Here is an 18,218-nt window from a genome sequence, read left to right on the forward strand (position 1 = left end):
AGTGTGTTCCCTTCTCTGGTTGTCCCTTAGCTGGAGGAGCAAGTCAGCCGTCTGCAGAGAGAGAAGAATGACTTGCAGTCCCGCATGGAGGAGGATCAGGAGGACATGAATGAGCTGATGAAGAAACACAAGGCTGCAGTTTCTCAGGTACCATGACCTGCCAAGCTTCTTAGACATCTTGTCAAATACCATGGCAATATAGCTCCTATAAAATCTCAGATCTCTGCCTCTTATTCCTCAAATATATTCTCCTTTGAACAATGTGTGTTCTGAAAACAGGGAGAGGCAGTCTATTCTACTGCAGACCACATGACAAATGACTTGACTTGGATCTTTTTCATAGATGTCCAAAACATACATGACACACCTACACACTCATATGGTCACATACTCTAATTCTTAGTCTGTTGATTTAATGTGTCTGTGTGTGTGCATGTACTAGTCTGCCCGGGACTTGAGCCAGATCAGTGACCTGCAGGCCCAGCTGGAAGAAGCCACAAAGGAGAAGCAGGAAATCCAAGAAAAGGTACAAGGAAGTGTTGAAAAGCTGTACAGCTGTCTGGCAGGAACCTGTCTGCTGCCTCGACACTTCTCTCTGATTAGGCCTCAGCTTTTCACAGTTGCACTGATTATTGTGACCGAAAATGCTTCGTTCCGGTGGCAGCTTTCTTCTCAAAATTGCAGTGTAATTTACATGTAAATAGTAGGAGTTTAGAGTCAAGGAGAGAAATTGTTCTTTCACCTCACAGAATTCATATTTAAAGGGAGGGTAACATACATAAACTGAGAGCTTGTCAAAATGGTTTGAACTAATTAGATCAAATCAGAGCTCTCATTCTAGTCATTCCCACTTCACATTGCAGCTTGTGTCTGTGTGGTTTATCTCATTTGTGCTTTTGTTTGCATGATATAATTCTAAATTACCAATGGATTCCCAGGTGGGTAAATAGGTGAGAACTGGAAGCAAGTATAAAAACAGTGCTAAGCTGATTATGTGGTTTGTTTGTGTATCGAATGACTCAGCTATCCGTGTGATAAAACACGAGGACTGTACATAATGCCAAAAACTTGTTATTTTGAGACACTTTTTTTTATGTGTTGGTCATATCATTATTGCAACTGACATCAACTGAAAAACCCTGAAGGTTAAGCCTTGCACATGAAAAACAATCTCACAGCAGAAGCCCACAGCCGAGTCACGCTTCAAATGTCAGACTTCTTAAAAAGTGGTGACCATGTGCCATGCATTTGTGTGCTTTGCCCAAGCATTGCAATACATCTGCATGATTAGATGTATGATAAAATGTATGATTATACGTTTACTTTTATAGACGAACAACAGAAAGAAATGCCAATAGTTACTAGTCTGAAATACAGAGTTATTACTGATCAAAGTCAAGTTGTGTTTCAGTGTGAAAATATAGTTTCCTTATAATTCGGCATAAATTCCTACTGTCTTATCTTTTCTGTTGGTTAGATGACATTGTTGGTATGACTTAGAATACTGGCTGCATATGTTCACAAAACAAACAAACAGGCATCAGTCATGTGATGTTGTCCAGGCTTATACCAGGCAACAGGCTAAAAAATACCACAAAAATAAATGTTCCTGTGTCAATCAATATATGTATTTCTCACAATATAAATGCACTCCAACTCCTCCAGGCATATATGGAGTGCATGCTTTGTTTTTGCAGTTTGCTGGCATTATATATCTTTAAAACAACCCCTGTCCTGTTCTCTGAGGCATTTGTCTCTGTTTTAAGTAATACCCCTAGCCATGTACCTTCTAACATGCATAAAAGCAAGACACATTTGCAAACAAGGTGATGACTGATTGCTGTTTCTGCATACAAAGAATTGGTTTTGGAAAGTCCTTGCTGTTTTTCCAATCCATACACGTGAGAGTGCAGGCCAGAGCGAGCTTGATGGCTTCGAAAGCAAGGCACCGACGTGTGACTGAGCACGCACACTCCCACGCAGAGCTGCCTGTATGCTGCAACCAGCAAAACAGCTCTGCCCACAAGATCTAGACACCTTTGACTAAAGTAGACTGAAAGAAAACATTTTTTTGCATTATAAACACAGATCAGCCACAGCATTAAAACCACTGACAGGAGAAGTAAATAACATTGACCATCTTGTGGTGCTGGGAAACTGTTGGACCTGGCATTCATGTGTATGTTACTTAGACATATGCCACCCACCTAGACCAGTCCATGACCATACTATGACACTCCTTGATGGCAGCAGCCATCTGTTTAAAAAAAAAAAAAAAAAAACGGTTAGGAACAATTAAAAGCACATGAAGAACAGTGCAAGGTGTTGACCTAGCCTCCGAATTCACTAGATCCCAAAGTGATCAAGTATCTGTGGGATGATCCACAGAGGCCCCTCCCCTCAACCCCTCACCACAAAGGTCTCCACTAACAACACTGTGTTACCCACAATATTACTACATAATATTAGCAAGGTGGTCATAATGTTATGCCCGATTGATGTATCTACACTGTTCCATTAATAACCAATTAATAAGCTTTTCTGTTTGGCATAAGGAAACTATACCTTTATGTTCATTGTCTCCATGGACACAGTGAACAGGGCTGCCCAGAAGAGGTACAAATGAAATTATTAAACTTTTGTTATGCCAACAACTGTTATAGACAACAACTGAGTATTATTTATTCAATAGGGTTAATATAAATCAACATGAGAAGAGGTAGCAGAGATGCTGACCTTCTTTCCTACTGCTGCATACCATTTGAAGAAAATGCTCTGCAGTGAACTCACAAGGGTGTTGACTGATTAGTATGAGCTACAATATCCTGAAAATGATCTGCTAACATAACAGCACACATTGAATGTAACAAGTGTGCAAACAGGATAAGTAATAAACACCGAGCTGTTTGTACTCTGGTGTCAAATATGATCAAAACAATCTGGAGTTTTGAAATGGAAAATGTGTAGGAAGTCTTTTAACCTTGATGGAAAACACTAGAGATGACAATATTCAGTAATCAGTGCATGAAGCCTGCTGACTTTGGTAATAATCTGACCTTTTTCTCTAGAACCACTAGCATGTCAAATCAGCGAATCCAACTTATGACTTGGCAGGATTTGTTTTTGTTCAGGCTTTGGTGATAGAACGCTTTACATGAGAAACATCACTATGTTATCATTGTGAGTACGTTAGCATGCTGACCTAGAACCAGTAGACCTTTGAGCTACATGCTCAAAGTATAAATGTCACAGAGAGCTGCAGCCTGTCATTCTTGATTTCACACTGCACATTGCACAACTGACTCACAGATTGCAGCACAGCATTGTACTTGAATGTGTGTCATAAACTTGGAGGTAATTTAGCCTGTTTCTAAGGTGATTGGTTAAATTACTCTATACTGCTGCTGTGGTGTCAGCTAGTGGTTGAAGCTCAGCATAAATATGGATTCATGTGGTAAAAAGGTTAATGTACCTGATTAAGGCAGATGTTGATAGTAGTGCTTTTATCATGTTTTTCTGATTTGTTTAGAGGATAACCTCCAATTTGTCAGGTGTTTCATACCCATTTTCTTTGTTTGTACATTTGCATTATTAATGGGTGTGGGCAGTGGGCAGCAAAAATAAACCATTTACCGTCGACAAAATGTGCTTCAATCATAGCACTCACTGTCTCTTTCCACCCTCTGACAGCTTACCTTGTTTTTATTCTATTAAAAGCTATGTGCCAAAGCTTTGGGGCACTCGGGGCCCAGCCATCAGAATATTTTTGGCCACACTGGAGACACACAGCTGGCTGTAAGGCATTGTTAAAACCTGCCAGTGTAGGCAGTGATAGCTATCTAAATCATCTGACCTTGAAGTGGTTATCTCATCCCCAGTAGGAGGGAAATCTGGCTTCTTTAGTAATATCAAAGGAGAACTCCAAATCCTCCTTGTCTCAGATGCAAAGTCCCTCATTAGGTGCCATGCTGCCTTTTGGGCTGGTTTTGTTGTGATGTATCTTTCTTCCTTTTATCAGTCATGAGAAAACGACTGAGATGGAACAAACGTGCTTTGCATGGAGCAGAAGCCCTTCACAAAGCCTGTGAAATTATTGCGACTCGCTATAGGCCTGAACCACAAGTTCTTCTTTTGACTATTTGTGGTATATTGGAGGCTTATGTAGAGCTCATTATTGAGAATGGATGCACAATATTCATATTTACCAAGATTAGAAGGATTATATATACTCAAAACGGGTGAAAAAAAAAAGAACATTAATTAAGTTTTAATCCATGCACATAGCGTCAGCACTTCCCCTTAAGATTTATAGTCCAGACTTTAGAGAGGAAGCAGAAAGCAGAGGTCAAGAAGCAGGTGTGCAGCGAGCACTGCTCCCTGGGGAATGATTCTCTGTGCTTATGTGTATGTATGTGCACGTGTGCCCCTCCTCCAGCTTCATTCGCTGCAGAGCCAGTTAGAGTTCCAAGAGCAGTCCATGGTGGAGAAGTCTCTTGTGAGCCGTCAGGAGGCCAAGATCCGTGAACTGGAGACCAAGTTGGAGTATGAGCGGACGCAGATCAAACGCTTGGAGGTGAAATGTTGTTGCTGGTTTCATAAAATGTAAAAGGCGAGGGTGTAGTGTTTCTTGCATAGTGTCCATTTGCTTTGAGTTAAGAAAAACATCTACAACCACAGGGTAGACCAGTGTTCATATTTCTGATGTAAAAGAAACTAGACATTAGTAGATATTTTCAAAAATAATCAAAATATTCAACCGTTGTTGCCTATACCATGAATTTGCTTTAGTTTGAAACTTGAATTTTCAGATTCAGTGGCCAGCTTTATAAAATCTAATGAAAGGCAATGATGGTTTACTCTTTTATGATCTGATATCAGTCAGTAGTTACATATCTTTTGAATATATATTCTTGTGCATTAGGGTTTTATATAGATCCTGAGATTCAGTCCTGATGATCAATGATAAAAGCAAATAGTCTTATTATAACAACCTGGGGACTCATTTAAGGATTAATGCAGAATGAATGCAATAATTTATCTAAAGAGCTGTTGGCTTGTCCGTGCTGTATGACCTCAGCTTTCACCTGTTTCACATTGACTGCTCCCCAGAGCCTGGTGGGTCGTCTGAAGGAGAATCTTGAAAAGATGACAGAGGAAAGAAACCAACGCATTACTGCAGAAAACAGGGAGAAGGACCAGAATAAGCGCATTCAGAGGCAAGTAAGGGACATGAAAGAAGAAATGGCTGAGCTGTCCAAGAAGGAGGCCGAGGCAAGCCGCAAGAGGCACGAGCTGGTAAGGCCGTGGGTGCTGTGTGACCTGATAGGATTCACCGGTGTTTACACTAGATGAGGTAACCTTCCTTTTTCTGTGCTGTGATCCATTCACCAGGAAATGGACATCGAGAGCTTAGAGGCGGCAAATCAGAGCTTACAAGTGGACCTTAAGCTGGCCTTCAAGAGGATAGGGGACCTGCAGGCTGCCATTGAGGATGAGATGGAGAGCGATGACAATGATGACTTAATCAACAGGTACAGTGCAGCTAATCTTCTCCAAAGGAAGATGCAATTGTTTTTGCTTCAGTAGTGTCTGTAGCGTGTGCTACAACCACTGTACGGTAGACTCCTGGAGTACCACAGTACTTTCTCTCGATAAGTTAAGGAAGTTATCGAATGAGAAATGTGTTATTTAATAGGCTGTCAGACACAAAGCAGATTTTTTTATTCTCCCACATCTTCCTACATCAATTTCTGACAGAGTACTCTTTTGTACTGTGAGTCGTACAACACTCTCTGTACCCCAAATACTTCTCAAATGGTTTCATTTGGCTCCTTACTTCAGATATTTTTCTCAGTGCTGGTTTTCCCTGTTTGGTTACACCTTCCTGCTTTGCAGTGGGGTTCAGGGCTGTGCTCACTCTGAGCCCACGGAAGACAAACACTGACTGCAATAAAACAGACCTCTGAATGGAAGACATCACACACACCTGCTCTGTTTGAGCAAACATACGTTGATTCACTCAGTCACTGCTTTACATCACAATGGATAGTTATGATATGTTATGATATGTGATATGTGTGTAAAATATGTAAAAGTGCGAAGCTGTTTAATTGCTGCTATCTCATCCTGTCCTCCTTTTACACTGTTGTATCTCACCTTTTCTGTTTTTCCTTTCCCCCTGTTCCCTTTTTGGTGTCTTCAACACTTCTGGCAGTTTGCAAGACATGGTGACAAAATATCAGAAAAGAAAGAGCAAAACGTGAGAATGGAAAATGCATCCTTTATTTCTTTGCCGTTCCGGTTGTTTTCAGGTTTCTTTCTCACCCATTTCAACCATGAGAGAGAATAATGCAGTATTCATTGTCTGGGTAATTTGGGTTGTTCACAATAACACTATAAGGAGAAGTAATTTTAAACGGGATGGAAAGTGGCACCTGTGTTTTACGTCTCTGGTGAAATCTACGCTAAGATGATGACACTGGTGTTTCATTTTTGATTTATTTGATTCCAAGTGTTTGGAGTCATTCCTCCAAAAGAAGAAAAGTAAGAACTGAGGCCAAAAAGTTATTTCAAAAATCTCATGGGATGAAGGATACTTGTAAAATGTCAAATGAAATGTAAACCTTACGTCTACCACCATCCTCATTTAAACCATTCACTCTCCTTTGGAAAATTTGACCCAGACAAAGGACAGCCAACAAACTTGTGCTAATACTGCATCATTGTCCCTATGAATACTTTTGTAAGAAACATAATCCTAAGCTGTTACTCTAAACTTTTTTTTGACTGTTGTTTGTTACTCTGAAGCTTCTCCAAAGCACATGCAACATGTCTTACTGAGTTAGTATCTTGATTGTAAGACATACATTCTCAACACATGAGGATCATAAATAATATGTTATTTAATTCAGGACTGATTTGGTTATGTTGCCTTATATGCACTTACATACAGGACAATAGAGACAAATGAAAAGCAATACAAACTCATCTCCCCTCCACTCCAATAGAAAAGATAAGAAAAAAATCTCAATATATATTGCTTTGCATTATCGTATTACATTAGCATTATGTGGTGAGAATAATTTACATGTGCTGTGGAAGAACTGAATCATGTGAGGGGCGCTTGTGATTGTGAAATGAAGAGCATATGACTGTATATCCATGGCTACACAAGTGGTGCAGAACAGCTATGGCACAGTGCACTACTAAAACGCTTTAACTGAGAGCTCACCTGTTGATTTCCATGCATGTAAATACTAATCCTATCTCATTTCATTGTGCTGTGAAACATTTAATTTAAAATAGTTCATCTTGTCTGGCTTTTAAAGTGCGTATTCATCAGTTGTGAATGTTAAACATGTTCTTTTGAGTGACTGAATCCCATTTTCTTTCAGTTTTTCAGAATGAAATGATTCTTTGTAGCACGTTGAAAGCATAATTTAAACCTTCACTAGAGCGTGATCTTAAAGTTTCCCACTTTAACCTCCTTCTCCAAAAACACATGCCATCACCCACTTTGTCACTTTGCTTTTGGTTATCAGTTTTACATCAGACAGCTCGTGCCTGTCAGCGTTCTCTTTTTCATTTTGTGCATCTCAAGGAAAAGTGCAATGATTTGTCATGTTTACTTAATTGCATTTTCCCTCCTTTGACATCGTTTCGTTAGCAGCATGGATGAACAGTAATGGAGGAGGTGATTTTTCTTCTAATTACAAAGTGGAATTTGCAGATGACATTACCATTGCCGTTCAGTATTTTTCTACTCAGTGCTTCAAAACAGAGGTTACAACAGCCTGATTATCATAGAGGAAGATAATGTAAGTTAAATGATTGTCAGGCTGGGGTTCTCCTCACAGATTGCAGCACAGTACATTACGACACATGTAAATGCTTGACTGATTGGAAAAGTTTCTTTCCCCTTTAGCACAAACGGATAATTATCCTACGGTGTGAGGATTTACAGGAATTACATCAAGGGGTGTGTAGCGCACACTTACAAAAGTAACTCATGGAGAATGGATACCACAGAAAATATGGTGTAACGGTCCTATTATTTTAGGGCTAAACCGATAGAACCAAGCCATACGAGATTTGGTGCTGAGCATAAGTATTTGTGACAAAGATTTACAACCAGTGCAGGCCAATTGTCAGAACCGATTAATGTTCACTTCTAAAGTCCTGGGGCCTGTTTGTATCTACGAGCCTCAGGACTGGTTAGCTGGTAGTGTGGGGCCAAGGACAAATCGTTTGTGACACCATTTGCACAGCACTCAATTGCAAGCCACCTTTTATTTCATGCACTTGTGAGAGAAGGAGGAAGACGGTTTTGCTGTGGGCTGGTTTCAGTATTTCATTGTGTAGCATATCATGTGAAAAAGTCGTAGCGTCACATGAACTTTTTTTTTTTTTTTTGCTGGGGTTTCTCTATGCAGAAGTGTGAAGAGAGGCAGTGGAAAATAAAGGCCTTGCAAACTCAACAACAAAATAACATAAGCAGGCCATTTAATCTGTCTGGGATCGTCATTACCTTCCCACCAGAGAGTTGGCGCCCTAAGCTAAGATATTAATGCTCTTAGAGAACTTGATTGTTTATTCCGAACATCTGAGTTTCCTTCCTCTCTGTGCTCTCTACCTCACGATACTCAAATATCACCAGCAGGAATATCGCCTTTATCTTTGCTCTTAGGCAGACCACAGAAATAAAAAAGAAGTGTGGAGGGAGCAGACTTTGTTCTCTGAGGAAAAATGACTAAATGTGTGACAAAAATCTTGACGACAAAGGAGAAGTACAGTGGGAGACCTCCATAAATTCACATATGGCATGTGGACGAATGATGGAGCTCAGCAGGCTGGTTGTCATCTCACACCTCTTGGATATTGTGTTTGCGCCTTATAAGCATTTTGCTACATGTTCCAGGGCTCAGATAGATAAGCTTGTTCACAAAGAAAGATCTTACCTGCGTGGCTGTTTCTCATTTTTAACGACAGTCAGCTGTCTGTAGTCACCGGGTGAAATATATCTACAATTCCGTGAGATGCAAGACAAATATTTTAGATTGATGAAAGTTGGCTCTTTGAAAGTTACTTTAGGTGAGGCTATAAATAATAGTAAAGTCTGCCATTAATCAAGAAGAGCTAAAACTTGCCCCTGCCCTGACAACAGCCCTGTCATCAGTGGTTTTTAATGTACAGTGTGCTGTCTTGAAACCAAGAGCTGTGTAATGTGTCATTTTCTCTAACAGACTTTTCCATCGGAACATATGTCAAACATACTTCAGGACCTCAGGACATATGGGTGTCTTTGTGAAAATGTGAATATGTGAAAATTCATTTTCACACATTACTGAGCCAAGGGAAGCAGTATATCTAGCACTGCAGTGTGTCCTCAAACTTTTTTTTCCCTCCCATAATGCATTTTGGCCATGATGGCATTATTGGCGTGGGGGGTTGTGCCACTCGACTTCCTGCTTCCTGACACATTAACCTTATAGGACAATGGGATGCATAATTATGAATACAGAGGACTGACCTTATCCAGGTGGGATCTGCTGAGCTTTTTCATCAAGATCTGTAGGTCTCTGCTTATTGATTGCTATGTCAAGCGCATTGCCATGGGGCTGTCTCACTGCTCCAGTCCAATACCAATCACAAGAGGCAGGTGCTGTGCCACACAGATGCTAGCAGCTTAGGACCAGCCAAACAAGTTAATTATAGCTCCAAGAGCTTCATCTGCATACCGTGTTTTTTACTAATGCATTTGCAGTGCATTTGTCTGTTAAACAGATGAGAGCACATCTAGACTGTTAAAATGATTGTATTGCTTAACTGCAGCCTGTCTGATTTGCCTTGCATCATACTAACCCCTGTTATTATAAGAGAACAAATCCAGCTGTCACAACAACAAAAAACTTCTGATATGTGAAAAACTAATGGAAACTAATTTTGACACTGCATAAAATATTCACATGACAAGTCATTTACTATAATGTTCCATCTGAAAATCTGCCTGAAATGTTGCTGATTTGTCACACATGGCACATTTAGGCAGTTTATTTTAACATTATCAAAGTGAGGGTTTTAGAAAACTGTCAAGTCTGTGTTTTTTTTTATTAAAAACATCTCAAATCATCCCACTTGACTCAAAACCCCTTAAATTTTAAAATAAAAAAATGACATGTTAAGGTGAATATTCTTGCTCTATTGTAGTGGAGTCCAGGACGCTCCTCACAAATTGATATTTTTTCTTCACAGTGGGGAGGAGACAGAAACCGATTCAGAGGTGGAGGATCGCGTGGATGGAGTTAAGTCTTGGCTTTCAAAGAACAAAGGCTCCACCAAGACCCTGTCAGATGAGGGAAGTCTGAAGAGCGCCAGGTTAGTCCTCACACTCCTTTTGCATCTTATCAGATGACCACGTCTATTCCTTTGGTATGGTAGTGAGGAAATTGGCCACATTTCCAGCTTTAAAAAAAGTCCCACGATTACCTGGGGTAATGGTAGTTTTTAGTAGGGGGGTGGCTAGTTCCCATGATTAGGTGTCATCTCTCTCTCTCTCTTCAGTAATCTGTCTAATGACAGGAGGTGGAATGGGGTAGCGGCTGCTGTCAAATTTATTGAGGTGGCCCGTGGCCAGTTGGCACGCCTGCTAAATGACGCCTCTGCCACTGTTAGATAGATCTTCTCACTGGTTGATTGCTTCACTTTTTACCGTGTACACTGTGGATAACAGCAATAGCCATAGGTGCTGTAAATGTTCCCTGAATCTTGACTGGTCCCAAGGACAAAATGAAATTGACAGATGTATCCTGCGAACATGTGGCATCAGACAGTGTCAACGTATGCAAAATGTAAAGTCTTATCTGCTGTGCATATTTTATATCATCTATTAGAATGTATCCTTTACAAGAAGAAAAAACTCAGCTGGTTTTCACCTGTGCACATTTATTATGCAACCTTGTAGATATGCAGCAAATGCAGATGCCAAGGAAATGAAAGAAGGTAAGGAGAAGATGAATGACAACAGTAAAGATTGGAAAGAGGTAGAGCAGAACAGATCAGTATCTGTCATGAGTTCCCTAAGCTACCGGAAACGCTCCAACCTGAAGGACTCTATAGGGGGGACAGGCGATGAGAGCTCCCTGTTTAGCACTCTGAAAGAACAGCCTGATATACCAGACCATGCCTCCATTCGCAAAGCCAAGTCAAAATCTGGAGAGCTCCAGGAAGATCGGAAGAAGAGTCAAGCACAGGAAGACATAGACGATAAAGGCTCCGTCATCTCCCTAGCCTATTCTGAAGCCACCAGCAGAGCCAGGAAGGGTTTAGAGTCCCGCTGGACTTCCCGCAGCAGCCCCGAATTTGATAAAGAGTCCATAGTGTCCTCTGTGGCACCCAGCAGGATGTCCACTAGGAGGGGCATGTTGGACATGGATGATGACAATAAGTCGACTATCAGCAGTGTAAGCCGCTCCAGCCCTCGATCCCTGCATCGCAGTACCTCCTGGAAAGATGACAGGCGCAGCAGCTCTCGCTTGTCCCTTGCCCGCAGCTGTGGCCTCAGTGAATTTGGCCTGCATTTAGATGATGACGATGACGAGGATAGTAAGAGTGTGGCGTTCAGTGAAGGGAGAACCTCATCTTACAGTCCCCACTCCCTTAGTCGCAGCTTTTCTACTCCAGCCCAGCCGCGTTCCTCAGACAGCACTCTGCCAGACACATCTGACATTAAAACAGTCACCCACCGCAACTACTTGGACCCTGACTTGGAAGCTGCAATTAATGAGGTGCTGAGCTTTAAACCTATTAAGTTCAAGCGCAGCAAGCTCGATCAGTCCAGTGGTGAGGAAGAAGAAGACAAGAAGAAGGGACAAGGAAGTGAGGACAGCCGGAAAAAGGGAGACGATGAGGGGCTGGGGTGCAGCACATCTAGCCTACGTCGCTCTGCATCGGGCTCTGCTCTGGATTATGGTAACAGGCTGTCCAGCACCCTGAGTACCAGTAGCTCCCGCAGTCGAAAAGACAAAAAAAGTAAAAAAGTCCCATCATCGGATGACTCATCTTCATCATCAGATGACCATCACAGCAGAAAGAGCTCAAGAGGGAAGAAGGCCAAGAAATCCAAGAAGAGATCCAAGAAAAAAGTGAGTGAGTCCGAAGATTCCTCTTCCTCCTCAGAGTCATCTGAGTCCTCTTCCTCCTCCTCGGACTCAACCATCTCCTACCGCAGCTCCAGCAGTGTTAAAAGGGCCCCAAAACAACCATCTGATGATGAGAAGGAGCTTTTACACATGAGCAAGAAGGAAACCAAAAAGAAGCAGAAGAAGGTGGATAATTTGATGATGAAGTACCTCTACAAGCCTGACAGTGATTGATAACATCAGAACAAGGTGAAATTTGGCGTGATAACCAAGGACACTGGCATTAATGCAACTGACTGTGGATGTTTCATCTACTAATATTACATATACTAATAATGTTTGCTGTGTGGAAATGGACTATGTGATGCACCTGCACACGTTTTTTCACTTGATCTAGACAATATTTGTCTTTGAAAATACTACAAATTTTCTGTGATACCTCTAGTTTGCATTACAGATACTCTCGTCACGTCAGTTTATTTCTAAATGCCATCATAAACAACTGCTGGCTGCATTATAGGAGATATAAAGTAGTCTGCCATTGCAATTCATCAGAGTTTTCTCTTTTTCATTTTACATCTCTTTTCAACACTCCACCAGAAATGGTGCAAAAATTAATGTTTTTCTCTTTACATGTCAACTGTTAAGAGTTGAGTCGTGACGTGACTGTTGATATTATTTGATGTGGACACTTTCCATCATTATCAAATTAGCTCCAACCTTCAAAACCTATTGATCTTAAAAGTAATTTTACTGACAGTTTGAGTGTCTCATTCTTGTGTTACTTAAAATGCAAGACAGTGACTTGGTGGATAGGAAAATTGTCCTTGAATATGAATGTGCCTTTCAGTTTGAACACAGGCCCTTGATCAATTAAAGCAGGCTTAGGAGACTGAATGACAGTAGTAAATGCTAGTTCTCTGTGTGGGTTTAAAATTTCACCCAAAATACCACTGGAAATGGAAAACAAAATGAACCAAAGAAACAAGAGCTTGTGGTTGGACTCAGATAAAAGAGCATCATCATAGAGTTAAGGTAAGATAGAAGTAAAGATAGGGATACGACAGGCTGAAGGAAATTTCTTAGGCACCCTACAAAAAAGGGATAAGGTGGAGTTGTACCAGAATGTTGCATGATCAATGATCTCAAAAGCAGAGTGACAGAATTGCAATGAATTTAAGGAAGAGGAACTGATTGGCTCAGAGAATTCAGACTAACACAGATGATCATTAGACAAGAGAAGGGACGTTGAAATGAAATTATTTCAACAGTGTGGGAAAGCAGAGGTGACGAAGAGAATAGTGTCAGAAATGTCTCACAAATCTTCCTTGTTGAATCAACTTATTCTGAAACCCAATTCTACTGTAGATAGCAGGATTGCTTCACAATGGATGTATCTTCTACTCAAGGATCCAAGTTACTTCAGGGGACGTGGCTGAGGCTCAGTAATAAACCATAAACCAGAGGGTTAGAAGTTCAGTCCCTGGAACATGCCACCACATCCTGAAGTGTCCAGACCCATTTACCTTTTTTTTTTTTTTTTTTTTTTGCTGACCAGTTTGAATGAAGAAGCAATTTATTTATTAATGAATGAATACATTTAAACTTAATCATTCATTTAACAACAACAGTATTTCTAATTTTATTACATTTTTGAATTGGTCAACTTACACAGCTTGTGACAGAAACAATGGCATGCAGCAGTTTGTATGACCAGACAGGAACTCTGTGTTCTTCAAGCCCAGTACTACTGTACTTAACGGCCTCACTAGAGGGTTAAAAGTCTAGGGCTGCTCCAGTCAGTTAGAACTGAAAAAGCCTTTGGGGTGAGAGATGAAATGTATTCGTTGTAGCACTTAAAGATACTACCACCTTTTATGACTGACAATCTTCACAGTTGCAGAGTGCTTCAAGCTTTTTCAAATATCTAAAAAATACAGGTTGTGTATAATTCTACATTGGTTGTAGACATTTCATGTTCCTGTGAGTCAGTGCTGAAAAGCATGTTTCGCTTGTGTTTTAAAGAGCAGTACTATATTCCAGTAGTCCTGTTGTTATGAAAGCTGTACAGTAAATAAAATTGCCATTGAAATGATGCAATAATTTATTGTTATATGCTGGGTTGTCATGGCAACATAGGATCAAAACTACCATGAATGAGCATTAATGAATGTGGTAAGTAGGAGCAAGGCACTATACAAGGACCTCAGTTCTTTCCAGCCATTACTTATACTTTATTGATCACAACAGAGCTGAATGAATCCCTAGTATATTTATTTTACTAACTGCATGTACTGCTACAAGTTTTTGAACATTACGCAACTGTACTGTTATTCTTGCATGGAAAGCATTTGTTCTGTGATATAGATATTTTTAAGAACACCAGTGCACATATACAACACGAATGTTACATAATGGTTTCAGCTGGTTAATCCTGGTAACACCTTTGTCTGAAAGCACCAATATTTTGATTTGCCATGGACTAATTAAGAATAAAACCTTAATAACAATGTGAACATCTGCACACTCCAGTGAATGTGTTATTTACTGACTACGGTCAATAACCCTCTTGGAGCTTTAATGTTTGCTCGTGGTTTGTCATGACTAACCCCTTTTTCTTCTTTACACCTTTCAGTTTTGTTTCTACTGTAAAGTAGCCAAGTAATGATATGATGTTGTATCTGTGTGTGTTGACCCTTACAGCCCTCCTGTGTACCGGAGACACCTGAGTATTGGCAAATCTGATGAAGAGGATGAGGTGGACAGAAACTCCAGCAGGCAGTCTCTGAGGCAGAGCGACGGTGAAGGCTTATTGGCAGAGAGCGTGTCGTAACCCACAATCAGACAGGCTCGTTCTTTCAGTGACACCTTTCTCACAGGAGGGACGCAGTTCTTTCACCCTTAACTTTATTACCACTTTCCAGCCATCAAGGACAGGAAAGAACCAAATAAAGAACACTTTTTGCCAATAGTTTAGTCTGGACATTTACTCTAAGCCGTGCACCTATTCACATCATGAAATGATTTTTACCTCCAAGGCTGAACCGTGCTTTTTCTGTTAAGTTTTATTCAACGCCATTTTGAATAAGTCAGTCATACGGAGCAGTAAAGTTGAGCATTATCAGGAGAACTTTCTGCTGTATTTATAAGAGCTGCTTTTCAGGCAAATTTAAGCACTCCTCTGACTGTTCAGATAGCTCTGCCAAGAGGATTTAGATAAGCCTCCTCTGGCTGGACTTCTAGAAGGTCTGACCAACTCCTAAGATTATTCTTATCTCTTTTCCATTAATGTGGACTTGAGCAGTGGGAGGAATCAACCCATTTTAAATTAATTATCCTGCCCTAAGTTTACACGTGGCTCTTGTTCTACGCCGAGATACCCATCATAAGAATGAAGTGATGCTAGGTCACGATTGCTGACATGAAGGTAAAATAGTTTAGGAAAATAAATTTGAGTTGAGCTGTTTAAGCTTCTTATGGATGACCTTCTTTACATGTTTGTGATGGATTTAAAATTGTACATATATATATATAGTATGCATTGATCTGTGGAATTAAAGGCTTTACATGCAAATGAAATGAGATTTTCTAAAGCTAGTGAGAGAAGTATTATAAGATAAAGTTTATGTTAGATTTCCACTTTGTTATCTTTAAGTGGAGTGCATGCTGGAATGCTTTTGGTTTGGCGCTTGTGTCGTTTTATGTCAAGTTGAATGGGGTTGCATTTATTTGCTGGTATGAAGGATCTTTTCATAGCCCTTTCAGATATTACAGATGCGTGAATTAATTTTCTGCGTGTGTTTAAGATGCATAAACACTGGATTTCTACCTTTTATGACAAACTATAACTAATTTAAATGTGTGTTTGGATATACTGTATAATGAAGACTATCTTGGTTATCTTGGTTCAAGCAGTAAAATGATAACATCCTTTTGAAGTACATGATGGTCTTACTATTTCAACGTGCCAAATATAATCTTATGGGTAATGTTCTGTATGTTGAGTATGTTTTGGGGCTTTTCAATAATTATCAGCTGCATTATGCAGAATACAAACGTGTGAAAATATTTAATCTTTAGCCTTGTAACAGAATGTTTTGGGAGCATTTTCCTCATTTGATCCTCATTTCTTTTTACCTATTTACTGCCAATATACTTTGAAATTAAAGCAGTCTCCTTATGCAATTGAATACATTTATGTACATTCAGAACTGAAGTGGTAAGAACAGATTGCTCATTGGCATGTTGCTGTTCAGACACAAGCTGTATGAAACTTGCCGGATATTTCTATATTTAGCCTTACGGGATAATAATGATATCCTTAGATGATTATGATCTAATGCATTTTTAACTCCATTTAAATGGTGCCTAGGTAGATTTGAATAAAGAATCATACACTGTATATATCTGCACTGTCTGCTCATGTGCACAGAAAAAATTAGTCTCTTTCTTGCTATTTGCATATCTTCTCAGAAAAGGCTAATCTGCATTTCATGTCTTATTTTTGCAGTACTTCGTCTTTCCTTCAGACATGAATATTAATGTGGAACACAGGAAACTTTGATGTCAGTGACTCTGAATAGACTTGTTAAATGAGAATGAAAAGAAAAACACTTTGTATATTGTATTGCCTCCACGTTGGAGTTGCAGGCATTACATTTAATCCTTCAAAAAGTTTTTACACTTCATCATATCTTTTTAAAGGCTTGTCATTTTCATTATTGGATGGATTGCCACTCATCCTATGAGCTATTTTGGATTTTGTTTTAGAGAATAAATTAAGCTGTGTGTTTACAGCGTTGGCGTACTGTAACTGTGGAGGTATAATGTGGACATTTAGAATTCACAACAATCAGAAATCAGTTGGCGGAAAGAAAAGAAGGTTAGAAAGGATGCAGAGCAGTCACTGATGTGTTTGATTAATTTTAGCTCATCTAGTTCAGAGAAGTATCTCATCATTCTCATCCACCCAGTTTTCCCTGAAGACTGTGGAAACAAGCAATTCATAGAAATGATTAATTCTGAGGAGATGGAGAGGCAGACTGAACATTGCTCACACTACCTTGCAACGTTTGGGTTGTTAATATGACTGCAGCACAGCTACACTGTTCAAAACCACGCTTGGGGCAAATTCAGGAAGATCAAAAACCGAGTGCAAGCATAGTCTTCCTCCCCACATCAAGCTCCATTCTACATGGGTGAAGCTTACCTAGATTCAAAAGGATTGGTGGTTTTAGATTACCACCTTGGTTGACATTCACACACTGTGTGTTTTGCTTTAAAGAATCCCCTATTTATCCAAGCGATCTGTAATCCCCGCTCCTATACAAAACCTGTTCGGGTGCTTCGCTCTCTGCCGGGGAGGTTTTGCTGTAATTTCACTTCACTTGCGTGCACCCTCCGGATGGCTGCATGTTTCTGCTTAAAGGCTTTCCATTGAGTGACAGATTAAATTCTGCTCCCGATTTTACTTATTTTGGCTCTAACACAGTTTCACAAGCCAGTGGAGCAGGAAGTCATTAGCTTGACAAAGCCAAGCAAGTCTGTGTTTACGGTGCCACCCTCCCTGTTATTTGAACAGAATGGTTTGACCACAGACGTCTGCTGCACTGGAAGTCTAATGCTCTGTGGACATTGTTGCCCTATAAAATAATGCACAATGGCAGCAGTCTTAACATTAGTGTATGGTTCATTTGCTTATTGAGTGGAACAGCTGTCTAGGTTGTTTCCTCGCATCCTTTACACTTCACACTGAATTTGGATGAAATTGTGTATCTCTCTGAGAGTATTCACTCTAATAGAATTCTGTGCCAGTATTGACAAAGATGCACCTTTTTAAAATTACAAAGAAGATGGCGATTACCCAAACAGAGTCACAACAGACTATTAAATAAAAACATGTGCTTTGGTTCTGACATGAGCAGCCCAGTTTCTGAGCGTCTCCCCTTATTTTGACCTTGGTCTGCCACCCTGCCAGGCAGAAATGTATGTGGCGGTGCAGTTAAAGGGGAGAATGTGTTTATCAGGCATCATCCTCGACTATTAGCGCTCCCAGTTTCTTGCTGGATGCCTGCTGTCAAT

The 18,218-nt window shown here is 40.2% G+C and overlaps 1 protein-coding gene across 13 annotated transcripts in view; it reads left to right on the top strand.

Moving 5' to 3' along the window:
- The window catches only part of LOC125021040 (unconventional myosin-XVIIIa-like), a 59,235-nt gene extending 42,301 nt beyond the window's left edge, over positions 1–16,934 (top strand). For 8 of the 13 annotated variants that reach the window (XM_047606821.1, XM_047606813.1, XM_047606815.1 and 5 more), the window contains 9 exons: positions 31–147; positions 443–526; positions 4,436–4,573; positions 5,110–5,295; positions 5,392–5,531; positions 6,215–6,259; positions 10,252–10,374; positions 10,961–12,386; positions 14,841–16,934. In XM_047606821.1, the coding sequence (XP_047462777.1) occupies positions 31–147; positions 443–526; positions 4,436–4,573; positions 5,110–5,295; positions 5,392–5,531; positions 6,215–6,259; positions 10,252–10,374; positions 10,961–12,371 (2,244 nt within the window). In that variant the 3' untranslated portion in view covers positions 12,372–12,386; positions 14,841–16,934. The remainder of the gene's footprint in view (positions 1–30; positions 148–442; positions 527–4,435; positions 4,574–5,109; positions 5,296–5,391; positions 5,532–6,214; positions 6,260–10,251; positions 10,375–10,960; positions 12,387–14,840) is intronic. The other 5 variants (XM_047606822.1, XM_047606817.1, XM_047606826.1 and 2 more) reach the window with 4 other exon arrangements.
- Positions 16,935–18,218: the final 1,284 nt, after the last annotated feature.

Source organism: Mugil cephalus, chromosome 15 (assembly GCF_022458985.1).
Source record: "Mugil cephalus isolate CIBA_MC_2020 chromosome 15, CIBA_Mcephalus_1.1, whole genome shotgun sequence".
NCBI lineage: Eukaryota > Metazoa > Chordata > Actinopteri > Mugiliformes > Mugilidae > Mugil > Mugil cephalus.